At 29.5% G+C, this 13,771-nt stretch overlaps 1 protein-coding gene across 1 annotated transcript; it reads left to right on the forward strand.

The window, feature by feature from the left end:
- The first annotated feature begins 209 nt into the window (after positions 1 to 209).
- Positions 210 to 5,720, forward strand: LOC130451101 (uncharacterized). Its single transcript, XM_056789904.1, has 4 exons — positions 210 to 465; positions 1,222 to 1,419; positions 3,529 to 3,662; positions 5,480 to 5,720. Exons 2-4 carry the CDS (start codon positions 1,290 to 1,292, stop codon positions 5,564 to 5,566), a joined length of 351 nt encoding a protein of 116 aa, XP_056645882.1. The 5' UTR covers positions 210 to 465; positions 1,222 to 1,289; the 3' UTR covers positions 5,567 to 5,720.
- The last annotated feature ends 8,051 nt before the right edge of the window (positions 5,721 to 13,771 follow it).

Consider the following 13,771-nt stretch of genomic DNA (forward strand, 5'->3'; position numbering starts at 1 on the left):
GTATAAATATACTCAATTAAATACAACAAATGATTATTTCTACCAGCTTTTAAAATTTTATCAGTATTATGTTGTAGATTAACAAGCTTATTTAGCTATTGTTCTATTTTAGCAACTTAATAGTCGCGCGACAACAAATCGCAAATCTCTATTGCACGCTTACCCTAACACAATAATTTTATAAAAAGGTTAGAGTTATCGTCGTATTTAATAAGAAAGAGATAGTTAGTATAATGTAGTCAGCCATCTTTACAAAACATCTATGTTAATCTTAATTTATCCCAATTAATTAATTATTATTTTGGTATTAGAAGAAAGTTTTAGATATTAAGAGTGTAATGATTGTGTTATTAAAGTGTATTTTGTTTTTAAAGTGCATTTACAACAGCATATATGTTTTATATCTAATATTTCATCCACTTCGATGCAACAGGTGATATAGTTCAACAATAAGATGGGAATAAGGTATTATACCGTTATTTTTAAAATTTCACAATAACAATGTAGATTGTACTAAGGGGTTAATGTAAATTAAATTTCAAATAGGATAACTTCGTGCCTCTTGAAACAATAATTTTGATATAACGTAGCTTCATCAAAATACAGTAGATAGTCAAAAATGTTTCTCCGTTGATTAAAATTTTGTGGTGCCCACAAATCTCTTATCAAACTCATGTCTAACTATAATAGAAACCAGATCTTTATAAAACATTTTGATTTGAACTATTCAAATCTCTATATTATCCACACTTTACGTAATCAACTGAAAACTTCATGAAAATGATTAATTATCGAATTAGTATTTCGAAAATTAGTAGTTCATTTATAACTTAATAAATGTTTAAGTATGCTATAAGAAACATAAATGTGTGTTTCCATGGTAACAACAATTTTGTTAAATTTGTCAAACAAATTATTCTTTCATTTATTTATTTATCTTTCTTAACGTCAGAACGAATTTACATTTCTGAAGCACCTATTGAACCAAAAATGTATTTCAACCAGTCAAAAATCCAAAATAATGAAGTTGAAAGAACTTACTTTAATGAGAAAACAGCAGCTCCATTAACAGAATCATTTAACCCTTATTATTTCAAGAGGCATGAAGGTAACTACAATAGTTCATTGTTAAAGCATTACATTATTTGGAATTATTATTAGTTTACTATTATTATTATTATTTATTATTTTATATTTTTATACAATCTTTATTAAATCTAGGACATAATTTTGATGAAATTGAAACAGAAGCTACAACATCCACTGGACTGAAGTTTGCTCTACCAGTAATGCCAGAGTTTCATCTTGAAACTGAAAAACCAATTCTATCTTTGATAAATTATGTAGCAGATAATGTCAGGAGCCTTTGTAAACTGGAAACAACCGAGTCTTTAGCTAAAGTCACTGCTGATCGTTATGGTAAGTAGAAAATTCATTTATTTCTTATTACTATTTTTATTTATTTGAGGAATATAATATTTTCAGGTAATATGTTAATACAAGCAATAGATATTACATTCCTGATGTCTTCCATTTTTAGTTCTTATATTTTTTTATATATAGTTTGTTAGTGAATGTTCTTGGTATATTTGAATGAATTTCTCCAAAATATTATCAAAAACAAATACTAAATAATCATATTGGAACTTAAAAATCATTTATATAAAATAAAAACACATTGTTGATTGAAGTAGACTGAAAATTAAGAACATTTATATATACAAGGTGGACCAAAATGCTATATAGTCTCTTGTGTTGCTAGTTTGGTTAAAACACAAGGGTTCCTCTCTGTTTACAGTGTTTCTAAAACTGAATAATAAGGAAAATTAATTGAAGGTTATTGTTCCTAATAATCTGAAGAAATTATTTTCCAAATTGTATTCTTAGACCTTTTTCTCCAAAATATGCTTTTGTAATACTTGATACATATCACTATTTGAAGTTATTTCACTATTATCAAAAATGTGAAGTAATTATCAGCACTTACCATTCAAAGCCATCCTGTATTTACGTAAGTTGGAGTGGTGGTGATATGAAATCAATTAATAATATGATAATTGAAGAAATAAGGTTCTCAATTCATTCTTTTAAACGGCTGTATGTCCCTTATTAAGTTTTAGAACAAGTGTTTATAAGAAGTAATCTAATTTTTAGAGGTACTATCAACTCTTGAAATTAATCTACATGTGGACCACTTCTTAGTTATGATTAATTTCTTTTTTTTTGGTGTTATCACTTGATGAATTGGGAAGATAAATATTTAAATACCAGCATTAGGATAATTTTTATTGTTATTAAATTCATGTAGCCAGAAATCTGCAGTTAATTCAAGATTCTGTTATATAATATTATCTGGCAACTGATAACAGTAAACTTTTTTTGTATAAGTGTTTTGTTTAATTAATTTTAAGATTAGTACTGGATGTTTAGAAAAGTAACAAGTCATTCTTTATATAATTATGAATGTTAAATATTGTTTTGTCATTTGTATATATGCTGGTATTATATTAACAAATAGCATATATATTTTTTAGCATACATTTGGAGAAGGTGATGTTTTCTAACAATTTTGATAAAATTTCTACAATTGTAACTAGACGAGGCATGTACTTATACACACAGGTCAAAACATCATTGCAAAGTATTCTTAGTTATATAAATATCGATTAAAGCTTAATTTTGGTATCCTTAATAACAATTTTTTAGGTCTCCTACCTTAACAAATCCATAAATCATTTTTTCCCTTGAAAAAAATAATACTTATTTATTTTAAAGAAAATTAATATGTTATACCACAATGAACTGAGTCAACATCTATATATGAAACTACTAATATTTTTTTTATGAAAATTTACATACCAGAGTTTTCTGATTAGCTTACTCCCAGTTAAATATTTTCAAGTGTCAACGACTTCTAATTATGAAACCCAACTTTGTTTTTACATAGAATACCCTGTTTTTATCATATTTTTAGTATTCTAATATAAAGAGTTGTAAAAATGGGTTATTTCAATTTTTAAAAAAAAATTGGATAGATACTAATCTTCACAAATAAATTGTCTTTTTGAAACAAATAGAGTAAGGTTAACCATAATTTGTCCAAATAACGCCTGACGCTCCCTAAATTTTTAGAAATATTTTGAGAAAATTTCGAAATTTGTGTAACAGAATTTTTAAAAATAAAACAATATTTTTTCTCAACACATGTGTCAAGATTTAGGGAGCTATATTCATTATTCAAATTAGGATAATATTTGACCTGTTTCTAGTTGCTTCCAAATAATTAATTTTTTTATGAAGGGCTGCATCTGTCAAAATTTTCATAAGCAATTATCTGAAACGAAAATTCGCAGGAGATTCTACAAATTATCTGAAAAATATTACCAGTAGTTTCAGATGTACATGTCGATGCAGGTCATCGTGATATAATCTGTCCAAGTAAAACTTTTGATTAACCAAAAGGTTTAATTATGCAGACAATGATGTTTTGAAGAGAATTATTAGATAAACTAATCTAACTTTTTGCAGGTCTAAACAACAATATCAAGATTGGTATGGAATATTGCGATACCAAAATATTTGGTAAAACACGATCTTATTACAAACAATTTTTGGAACCTAAGAACACGAAGAGTTTCATGGAAGGAGACTCTTTGATTATTGTAAGTAACGTCTTTTTACTACTGAATACAGATTTTTTACTAAAAACTGGAGATGCAAAAAGTATTTATCAATTTCATCTACATTTTTTAGTTTAGTTAGGTTTTAGTAGAAATATGAATGAAGACTAATAGATAAACTGAAACTACTAGTGTAAAAATAGCTTTTTGATAAAAAAACTGTTACATAAGTTGAAAAGTGAATAGGATAGAATAGAATTATAGTACTTTCAGTAATTATAGCAATTGCGGTGTTGTCAATTTTATGAAAAAAAAAGATAGATCAGGGAATATCTCCTGAAACATTGGCTGGAATCTTCTCTGTGAAATGGTAAAATGAAAAGATAAAATTAATTAGGACCTGAAATAAATATACAATATGTTAACACAAATAAAAAACAACTGAGTATTATAGATGCCAAATTAGAATACCTGATTGAGGAAAATAAACAAATAAAAGAGCAAATTTAATGAAAACTGTACAAGGTTGCATGTTGTATTCAGAGGAATAGCAAACATCAAGAAAGCAGAGAAGAAACTATAGATATTATAGTTAAAATCATACAAAAGTTAAAGAAAGCAAGTTACAGGAAAAAGATGCTACTACCAAAATTGAAAGAAGCAGACATCAAACAGTACGTTGATAGATGACATTGTAGTACTGTGAGTTGAAACATCAACAATGCAATGAAGGGCGGAGGAACAAGTAACACGAAAGCAGAAAGCACAAAACTAATTTCAACTTACACTGAAGATATCAACCCAACAAACAAACATACTAAACAGTGATTGGGATAATGATGAAGGAAAACAGATAGAAGCTATATCCAAATAAGAATTTGGAACATCAAAAGTATCATAGGAAAAGAAAATGAGAATGGATAGTACACATATAATAATATACAATGGAGCAAAAAAGGAGTAGAGACACCACAGGTGTTGGTTACACAAAAAACTAGAAAACATGTACACAGCTGGAAACTATAGCACAAAAAAAGAAAATAGAATAAAAAAAGATACACGGAATTAAACAGGACAATAAATCTTCGAGCATTTATTGGTGATGTGGTACTTATAGTCAGCATAGAATTCCTGTAACAGATATCTATGGATAGAGTGGAAATAGGTGGTACCGAAATACAACAGGTGAAAAAACTCCAATACTTAGAAGTGAAAATCAACATAGTAACACGAGAAGTTGAAATAAATTAAAGAATAAAGATAAAATGAAATTATATTGCAGCTTAAATGATGTCTTAACGAACAAAAGAGAAAGCACCTTAGAGACCTAGTTAAAAGTCTTCAAACAATCAACATTTAGCTATTAAACCAAAGAAAATGGAGTGAGGTACACTTAATAAAGTATGGATGGATAGAATAAGCAATATAATGATGAGAAAATAATTACTTGAACAACCAGAATATATACAATAAAATAAATAAATGTGATGGTCATTCAGAGCAAATGGAAAACATAGATAAGCCTAGAGAATATGGGAACTAGAAATAATACAAAATAAAGGCGAGACTGGAGCAAATGTAGGACAAGATAATAGCAGAACAAAAATGATCAAAGTAAAAAAAAATGAAAAGATTGGAAAAAGTATGTGAGAAATTGGTATTTTGAGATTATTAGGTGTTATTCATCATTGAGGTAATAAATACATATTCAAATCTAATTCTTTTTCTCATTATTCTAATTGTGGAAATCTTTCTGAATATGTTTTATAATCAGGAGCAGAATTGGATATTTTTGTTACTTTTGATTAGCATTTTACAATTGGAATAATTGATTCAATTTTTCAAACCTGTATTTGTAGGGTCAAAATAGAAAAGCTTTTGGAGGAATATCGAGATCTGTTAGTAGTATACAACAGGCAGCCTCAAAAATCACAAATAGGCATTGATAAACGTAATTAGGAAAAGATGTTGTTCTGACAAATAAATTCATCGTGAAAAAATACATATCATTACTATTAAAGCAATATTTCATCTATATATACATATATTTTTGTAAATTTTTTCTGTACATATTTATGTGATTAAAATATATATACATCATTAATTGAGTTTCAGTTGCAGAATAATTAATTGAAAATTGATTGAGCAAATGGCGAAGCACTGAAAGTTTTGATTAAAATGTCTTTAATAGAATAATTAATAATAATGAGTATGAATAAATCTGTTTTGTGTGGTAGTATGATAAAGAGTGTACTTGCTCTTGTTTAACACCAGATGTGATATCAAAAGAATTACTCATTGCTTCTTTAAGTTTGCTATGATGTACTTTATCAAAAGCTTTTTCAAAATCTATAACTAGTATATTAAGATCAATATTATACTCTTACCATCTTTTAATGATTTGCTATACTGTAAATAATCTAATAATCTATAGGACTCTAATAAGACCAAGAAATATTGAGAATATTTGCGAGAAAAAATTATCAGAAAAATATATGGAAGAATTAAATAAACGAAACAGACTGGAGAATTCGCAATAATAGAGAAATCAATGGAATGCTAGGCAATGATAACATCATCCGATTCATTAAAGCCCAGAGGTTGAGGTAGTTTGGCTACATTTAAAGAATGGAGGAGAAGCAGTTGCCTAAGAAAATCATTAATGCCAAAATATACAACAGGCAGATCCCTTATAAGATGGACTGATCAAGTTCACAAAGACTTACAAATATAATGAATATGGAAGGATGGGGAACGTTGGTTAATGACAAACCAGTTTGGAGGCGAATTGTCGAGTAGTCTAAAGCTCATAAAGTTGTAGTGCCAATTGGTATGGCTAATATATAAATCTGTATTTTTAAATGGTATTTCAGTATTGAAACTCACTAAATAATTCGTAGGTCCTGCTTAATTAGTTCTGAATAAGAAACCGTTCAGTTTGACTGTTTTAAAAGGTGTTCTTCTGTTTCATTGTAGTCAGATTGATTATCGAATACTTTTATACCTTGATTGCGTTTGAAAATGGATCTATAAATATAGTAGATACTATCAAAATCCTATAATTAACAATTGGAAGTGGAATAATGAATTTTAAGTTAGCACAAGAACCAGTGAAATTATTACTGTCACCATAACTTTCATATTATGTATAAAAAGGTATCGAAATGGTGAAAAGGTCTAATGAAAAATAACCATTTGCTGACTATTCTGTTGTTTGATTCATTAGATCAATCAAGTTATTTAGAAATGAGTTTAGCGGAAGATGCTGGATATCAACAAAGATGAAAAGTTTTAAATATGACTGTAGAGTGAATTAGGAATCGCTATAAAGTAATTTCCTACTAATATATAAATTTCGTCGTGTTTTCATTTGATTTTATATATCCAATTCTTTTATTTATAGAAATCGGTTATATATTCCTACTTAATGCTAAAATAATTGCTTCATTTAATGAAATCATTCTTCTCTAAACAAAAATCGCATTACAACAAATATACTCTCATATATCACATTCTGTCTATCGTTATAATGATCAAGCTAAAACAAAAATAAAAAAGATCATTCTGCTTCCATCAGTATATTCCACCAGCTGCCAGAAACACTCTTAGCAGTAAATACGTTCAAGCTCAATTAAACCTTTTTGGTGTTCACTACAGCGCTCACTTGTAACTACAAGAAATAATTTTTAATTTCGTGTAGCTCAACACAGAAACAAACATTTCTTTCAGGAGATTGCTATCTTTAAAACGAAATTCTGAAAGTGGTAATGTCAAAGAAAGAGTTTGTTGAATTATGAGCTCGAAGGTACACTGAAAAAAGAGTAATACAAATATGAATTTTACTTCAATTGTTAAGGTGTTCTTAATCATCGTCAAATTTCGAAAAATAAGAGAATATTAAAAAAACAGATTATTAGGTAAAACATTCAAAAAATCAATGATCTAGGATGGTTTAATAGATCTAAACATCTAAATAATCTTCACAACATAAATATTACAGAAGAAGCACCAAGTGATGATCGAATGCGCCAGTTGAATTCCCAACGACATTAAAAAGAATAAATTGAATAAGGAAGCTATACTCCAGAATTGGTTTTTAATGTTGATGAAGCAGGCCTGTTGTAGAAAAGAGCCAAATCCAACATTTCTATCCCCTGAAGAGAAATAAGGATTTAAAGCTGCGTGGGTGGTAATGCAAGTGGAGATTACAAATTAAAACCACTAATAGTTCACCACTCCAAAAGACCAAGAGCGATGAAAGAATCAACTTCATCTGTAATTTAGGAGGAAATCGTTGATAACTAAGAAAATTTTCCAGGATTAATGATGGTGATGATGATGAACACTTCTGCACGTCTGTTAAACGTTATTGTGAAATTAAAGAACTTGAACAAAGAAAACTACTATTAATTGATAATGCTCCAAGCCACCCAAAAAATTTATCAAACTTAACAACACACATTCCAGTCGAAGTGGTTTTCTCGACGCATAACACAACTGCCTTAATCCAACCAATGGCGTTATATCCAATTTCAAAGCTTATTACTTGCAGCGAATATTTTAGCAGATTTATATGGGATGCGTTAGTTGGTGATATAAATTAACCTAATGTCTTATAGTCATCCCAAAATATTAACTTCGTAGTCATATCCGTTTACTTTGAAGAAAAAAATGTTCTTAAATCACCCTTTTGAAGAATTGTGTTTCCATTATTACTCGCATTTCGAGTGCACATAAAGAAGTGGGGAATAAAATAATTATGACAATAAATATAATTGTTATATAAAGGGTGTTTCCCTTTGTAGATATCAGCCCTACACAAAGTGGTAAGTGAAATCGAATTATTTTTTTCTCAATTTTAAGCAAAGATAAAAACTAAAAATTTTGTAAAATCTGTGTAATTGCTCAATGACAGGTATGTGATCAAAATTTCTCTTATATTATAAGGGGGTAATATTAGCAAGCTCTTTTACCTCGGTGTGTTACATTTTGTGAATTGATTACAGGTAAAATTTTATAATAATCCGTATTTACCAATCTTAAGAAAAAATCGGTATATGGGTTATTTAACGGATATGAAAAAATGATATTTACAAGAATAGTTAATGGCTTAGATCCAACTTTGAAACCATCTCGAACTGTATAGAGTGTTGCATAATTCCATTACAAACAAACCAAATATCTTTTTTTATATGAGAAAAGAAAAAGTATTGTAGCTAACAGAGTTTTGTAATATGATTCAAAATATCTTTATCCAAATTAGATAATGATCATTTTCTGTTTTGTATACAGGGTGGACGGAAACTCGAACCATTCTTCTTTTAATAGGAATACTTTCAAATACATTTTCATATAAACAGAATCTTCGGTTATGTAACTTTAATTCTTGTTAACTATTACCTAAATGTTATAAAAGTTTTATTTTGTGATATTCATTGTACTCAATAATTAATATTTATCTAATATATTTTCTCAGTTTGTATATTTATCATTTAAAACTAGCAGTAATTGACACTTGCATTTTAATGTTTTCTTCGTCAAAGTGAAAAGGATTTATGACGAATAGTGTGAGAATTCACCAGTGCGATTGAAACGATCCATTAGTGTTTCAAATGCTCTTTTGTTGGGTGCCTGCGGTCTATAAATCTTTGACGATAAACTTTGGATGCAAAGAAACAATTTTTGTCATATTCATCCAGTACCCAAATCATATCCAGCATTTCTAAAGTAGTAACATTTATACTATTCATCGTTATTTCACACTTTCTCTCAAAAAACATTTAAAATATAAGTAGTATATAGGGCTTATCATCTATTTTTCTCAATCTCAATTTTTTTATCTTTTAAAATAAGGGATGCAGCTACTGTCAGTGGTAAGTAATTATGGAAATTTTTTTGAAAAACTACCCAAGTACACAGTATCTTTAAACTTTCATTTCGAGGTACTTCAAAGGTTATTAAGTCCAGGGACTTATGTTTACAACATTTAAAATAAGAGAAATAATTAGGAACTGTTTGATTGTAGAATTTTTGCGTCAAAATAACAATGAATATAAAGAGCATATCAAATGAATGAAATATTGAAGGAACCTGCAGGAATATACGATTTATTACCACTACACCAACATTTGCATATACAAAAGTACACTGTCTGGTCCTTCGAACTTTTCATAGGTTCATATCGGTTGGAAAAACCAGACAGTGTAATGGTTAGTGTTGGTGTAGTTTCTTCAGCAGGGTATGATTAAATTAAACTGATCAATAATGAATCTTGTAGTCAGTCCCGTAAATTAATGACCCATTTGTGAAAAATCTCAAAATTTATGAAGCAAACTTTGGAATTACTTGATCAAAAAAATTACTGTACTTTATATTTTTAGGATAAAAGAACATACAAAATTTAAGTGAGTGGAAAACCTGTGAACTTACAGAAAGAGCAGTGCCTATAGGTAAATCAGATATATATCTGTATCCGCACTGTTATTACTCGTTTCCAAGTGTTTTGTCAAAACGGCTTGCTCCGCTGGTATTTGAAAATGTTGTTAGTTATTCTATGAAGAGTAGAGGTGCCCTAATTTATTTTCATCATTCGTGCGGAGTGCGACAAACATGTAATTCATTTAGTATTAAGACATTGGAAACAAAAGTTTGAAGCAGTTGCGTCATTAAGGAAAATATGTGAAATTGAAGAGGAAGACGCAATTGATGAGCGAACGATACAGCGTTGATTTAATCCGTGAAGATGGTTCGTGCTTACGTCGTCCACCTGGGTGGGATATTGAGGTTACAATGTAAGCGGTACCTAGAAAACCCTATTTAAAATCATTAAGTTAGATCTATAAAAGTTTTCGACTATTGCCACACGAATTAATCGAGAATCATGTGAAAAGACCAGTAGAAGGTGTGTAAACAGCTCCTTGCACTGCCGAAAGTTGTTATTAGACTTATTGTTTATCTAGACAACCCAAAGAGAGGTCAATTCGAGTGGAAAGTGTAATTATGAAGGTTTAGTGTACTTCGAAATCACTTCAAATGTTCTATCTATCAATGCCGAGGTATATAGTGGACAGCTGATACGTTTTAACGAAGAAATATATAGGTTCAGTTAACCGAAAGCTGATTCTCTTACAACAAGGTAATGCTAAATCACATATTACGAAAGCTACGCGAAATAAAATAGAAGAACTTGGTAATTTTAACTCATACCACATCCAGTATTTAGTCCGAATCCATGAGAAAAATTTTGAATTCAAAGGAGATGTTGAAAATGCAAGTGTGACATAGAAGCCCCGGAAATGGACCCCTTAAGGAGAGCAAATAGAACGTCAAGATTAGATGGGATCAGCAACGACACAATAAAAAAGCAAATGAATCTCGAACAAACAATTATAGAATATATTGAGGAAAAGTAGTTGATTTGGTACGGGCCCGTGCAGAGGATGGTGGAGGAAAGATTGTCAAAAAAAGTATTGAAGTGGTTCCCACAGGAGAACAAAAGAGGGGAGGACCAAAATTATTATTGGAATAAGAAATGTGAAACTAAAAAAACTGCAGATAGGTAAAAATTTGACATTTCGATCTACTCGGTCTTTATTTTGATAAATGATCTGATGATGTATAAATAGATATAAGAATAGGGAATATTATGGCTCTTGTATGATTATTGAATAAAAAAGTGAACATTGGGAACAGACATTATTTATGAGATACCCTCTATAAATTATAATCGAACATCAGAATTTACGTTAATATACTTTTCAAAGATGTTTGAAACTTTAAGAGTGTATTCTAGTTGACATACAGATTTTTATTTTCATTTTCTCTTCCAAAACACCCCACTGACTTGTGAATCGACATTCATTTCAGCAATTTCAAGTGTTAACGGCTTTAAACGTTGTTAGGATCATTAGAGTGAATTATTGCCCCCTTTTCTGCGATTATATTTTGATAGAAGAGGGTCTTGCGATGTGTTAGTTTAGATGGGGTTACCTAAATGGAGAAACTGAGCTACTCAAATTGGATTACTTTATGTTTCGTTACATATTCTGATTATAAATTGGTGTTAAACTAGGGATGGAGTCATTATCATTTTATTTCATAATTGAATTACACCCAAATTATATTTAATTTTTCGTTTAAATGTAGTGTGAAAAGCGAAATAAATTTCTAATAATTTTGAATATACTCAGTCATCATCACCGCATAGTGAAATTGGTGTAGCTTCAAACCAATGACTTTTATTTTTTAAGATAGTATATAATTTAAGATATATCTTTTGTACACACATAATTATCAACGGTTAATGTTATTTATTGGATGTAATTTTAGGGAAAAATCTATTTATTTTTGCTCTAACAACCAACCAAATGTCGATGATACCAGCTGACTTATTGGCCTACGTGTGTCACACTATTTTTTTTTTCGTCTTCTGTGATAAATTTAACCTTCTTAGACCTGTGATCTTGTGGTGAGTCAATCCAAGTTCTTACCATTTTTCTTTTTCAAAGTTCCTTACATGCTTTGGCTTTTTCCGCCGTTCTTCATTTTTCCTGTGCTGGGTATTACTCCACGTACTCCCATTTAGCTCAGATTATTTATTACTTAACTTTCCCATTAGCTTTTTGTTCTTTCTCTGGTATTTTTTCAATTTCTCTATTATTTTTCATTCATTTTATGTGTCCTGGCTATGGTATCCGCTGCGATTTTATAAATCTACAGATAGTCTCTTTTATATTCTTACCATTTTTCATTCGAAGGTATTAAATTTTTTTTCATCAGTTTTTGTTAGCTGTATCGTTTCTCCTTGAGAGTTAACTGCTTTTATATAGGTTAATATCAAATTGGTTAGTTTAATAGCAAATGTTTAACACTGATGTTGATTACTGGTTTCTGAAACTGATGCAATTTTTACATTGTGGATGTTTTTATATTATCAATGATTGAGAAATCCAACCTATTTTTAATTATAAGATTGTTTTTTTAAATAGTTATTGGCTGTTGAACTAGGTATAGCATAGTAAATAAATGAATTGAACTAAACAGATGAAATTAGAAGCAGTTGCACAATCTAAACAGTAAAAATATGCCAAATTTACAAAATCCCTATCTGTCTAGTATTGAGTTATGGATGCGAGTGCTAAAGGTTTAAAAAGTGTGATGAAAACCAACATGCGTTGATATAAGTTTGAGCTTGTAAGAGATTTTTGAGGAAAGGTCGAGGTAGGAGGGGCACCTTACAAAAATAAAAAATAATAGAGCCCCCTCAAATTACTCCGAAACGAACTTTGAGACAGACCGAAGTTCAGATGGATCGACGATTTAATATGGAGAGTAAGTAACAACGCTCGGAATAAGGAATTCGATCGAGACAGGAAGCTAAGGCCCGCACGTGTCTGTAGCACCGGTGGAGAAGAAGAAGCTGCTAAATCTAATTTTGACGGCATCAGATTTACCTAAACTATACATCTTTTTTGGTTTAAATTCAACAAATGAATTGCTTGGATACTATTAGCAATATCAAAAATATGTTTTACAAATATTTTTGGTTAATATTCAAAAAAGCTTTTAATTTTAGCCGTGTTTGTTTGTAATTCGCTTTGCATTTTACGTAGTGCAACTTGCTGAATATTAATATTTGCGTGAACCCATAATTGGTTTTGTAGATTGATAGGTAGCCTCTAATAAATTGTTATTAAATTATTTTGGTCAAAGCCATCGTGGACGATTACAAATCGTTGATCAGATAATTTAATTTCATAGAATTTAACGGAGGGAAGAGAACGATTTGAATAAATGCACCATTTATGGCCAGATATAATTGAGTAATTGCCTTTATAGACATTTTGGTCGGACCGATATTGTTTTTGTTATTTTTTATTTAATAAATATTATTGACCAATTATATCATTGTTACGATGGTTTTTAATTATTTCTCTACATATGGTTTTAGTGCTCTTCAATGTATGGATATAAAATCAATCGCTATCAAAAATGATAATAATAATTCAAAATACTATTAAAAACATAAAAACTCCTATAATATCGATCAATATAAAGGTTGTATACTGTACAAAAATACGTAGAAAAAAATATATGAATGCACCATGCGAGAGTGGAATGCACACGTCGACAGAATGGGAGAGGATTGGCTG

The sequence above is a fragment of the Diorhabda sublineata genome, chromosome X, assembly GCF_026230105.1.
Source record: "Diorhabda sublineata isolate icDioSubl1.1 chromosome X, icDioSubl1.1, whole genome shotgun sequence".
Classification (NCBI taxonomy): Eukaryota; Metazoa; Arthropoda; class Insecta; order Coleoptera; family Chrysomelidae; genus Diorhabda; species Diorhabda sublineata.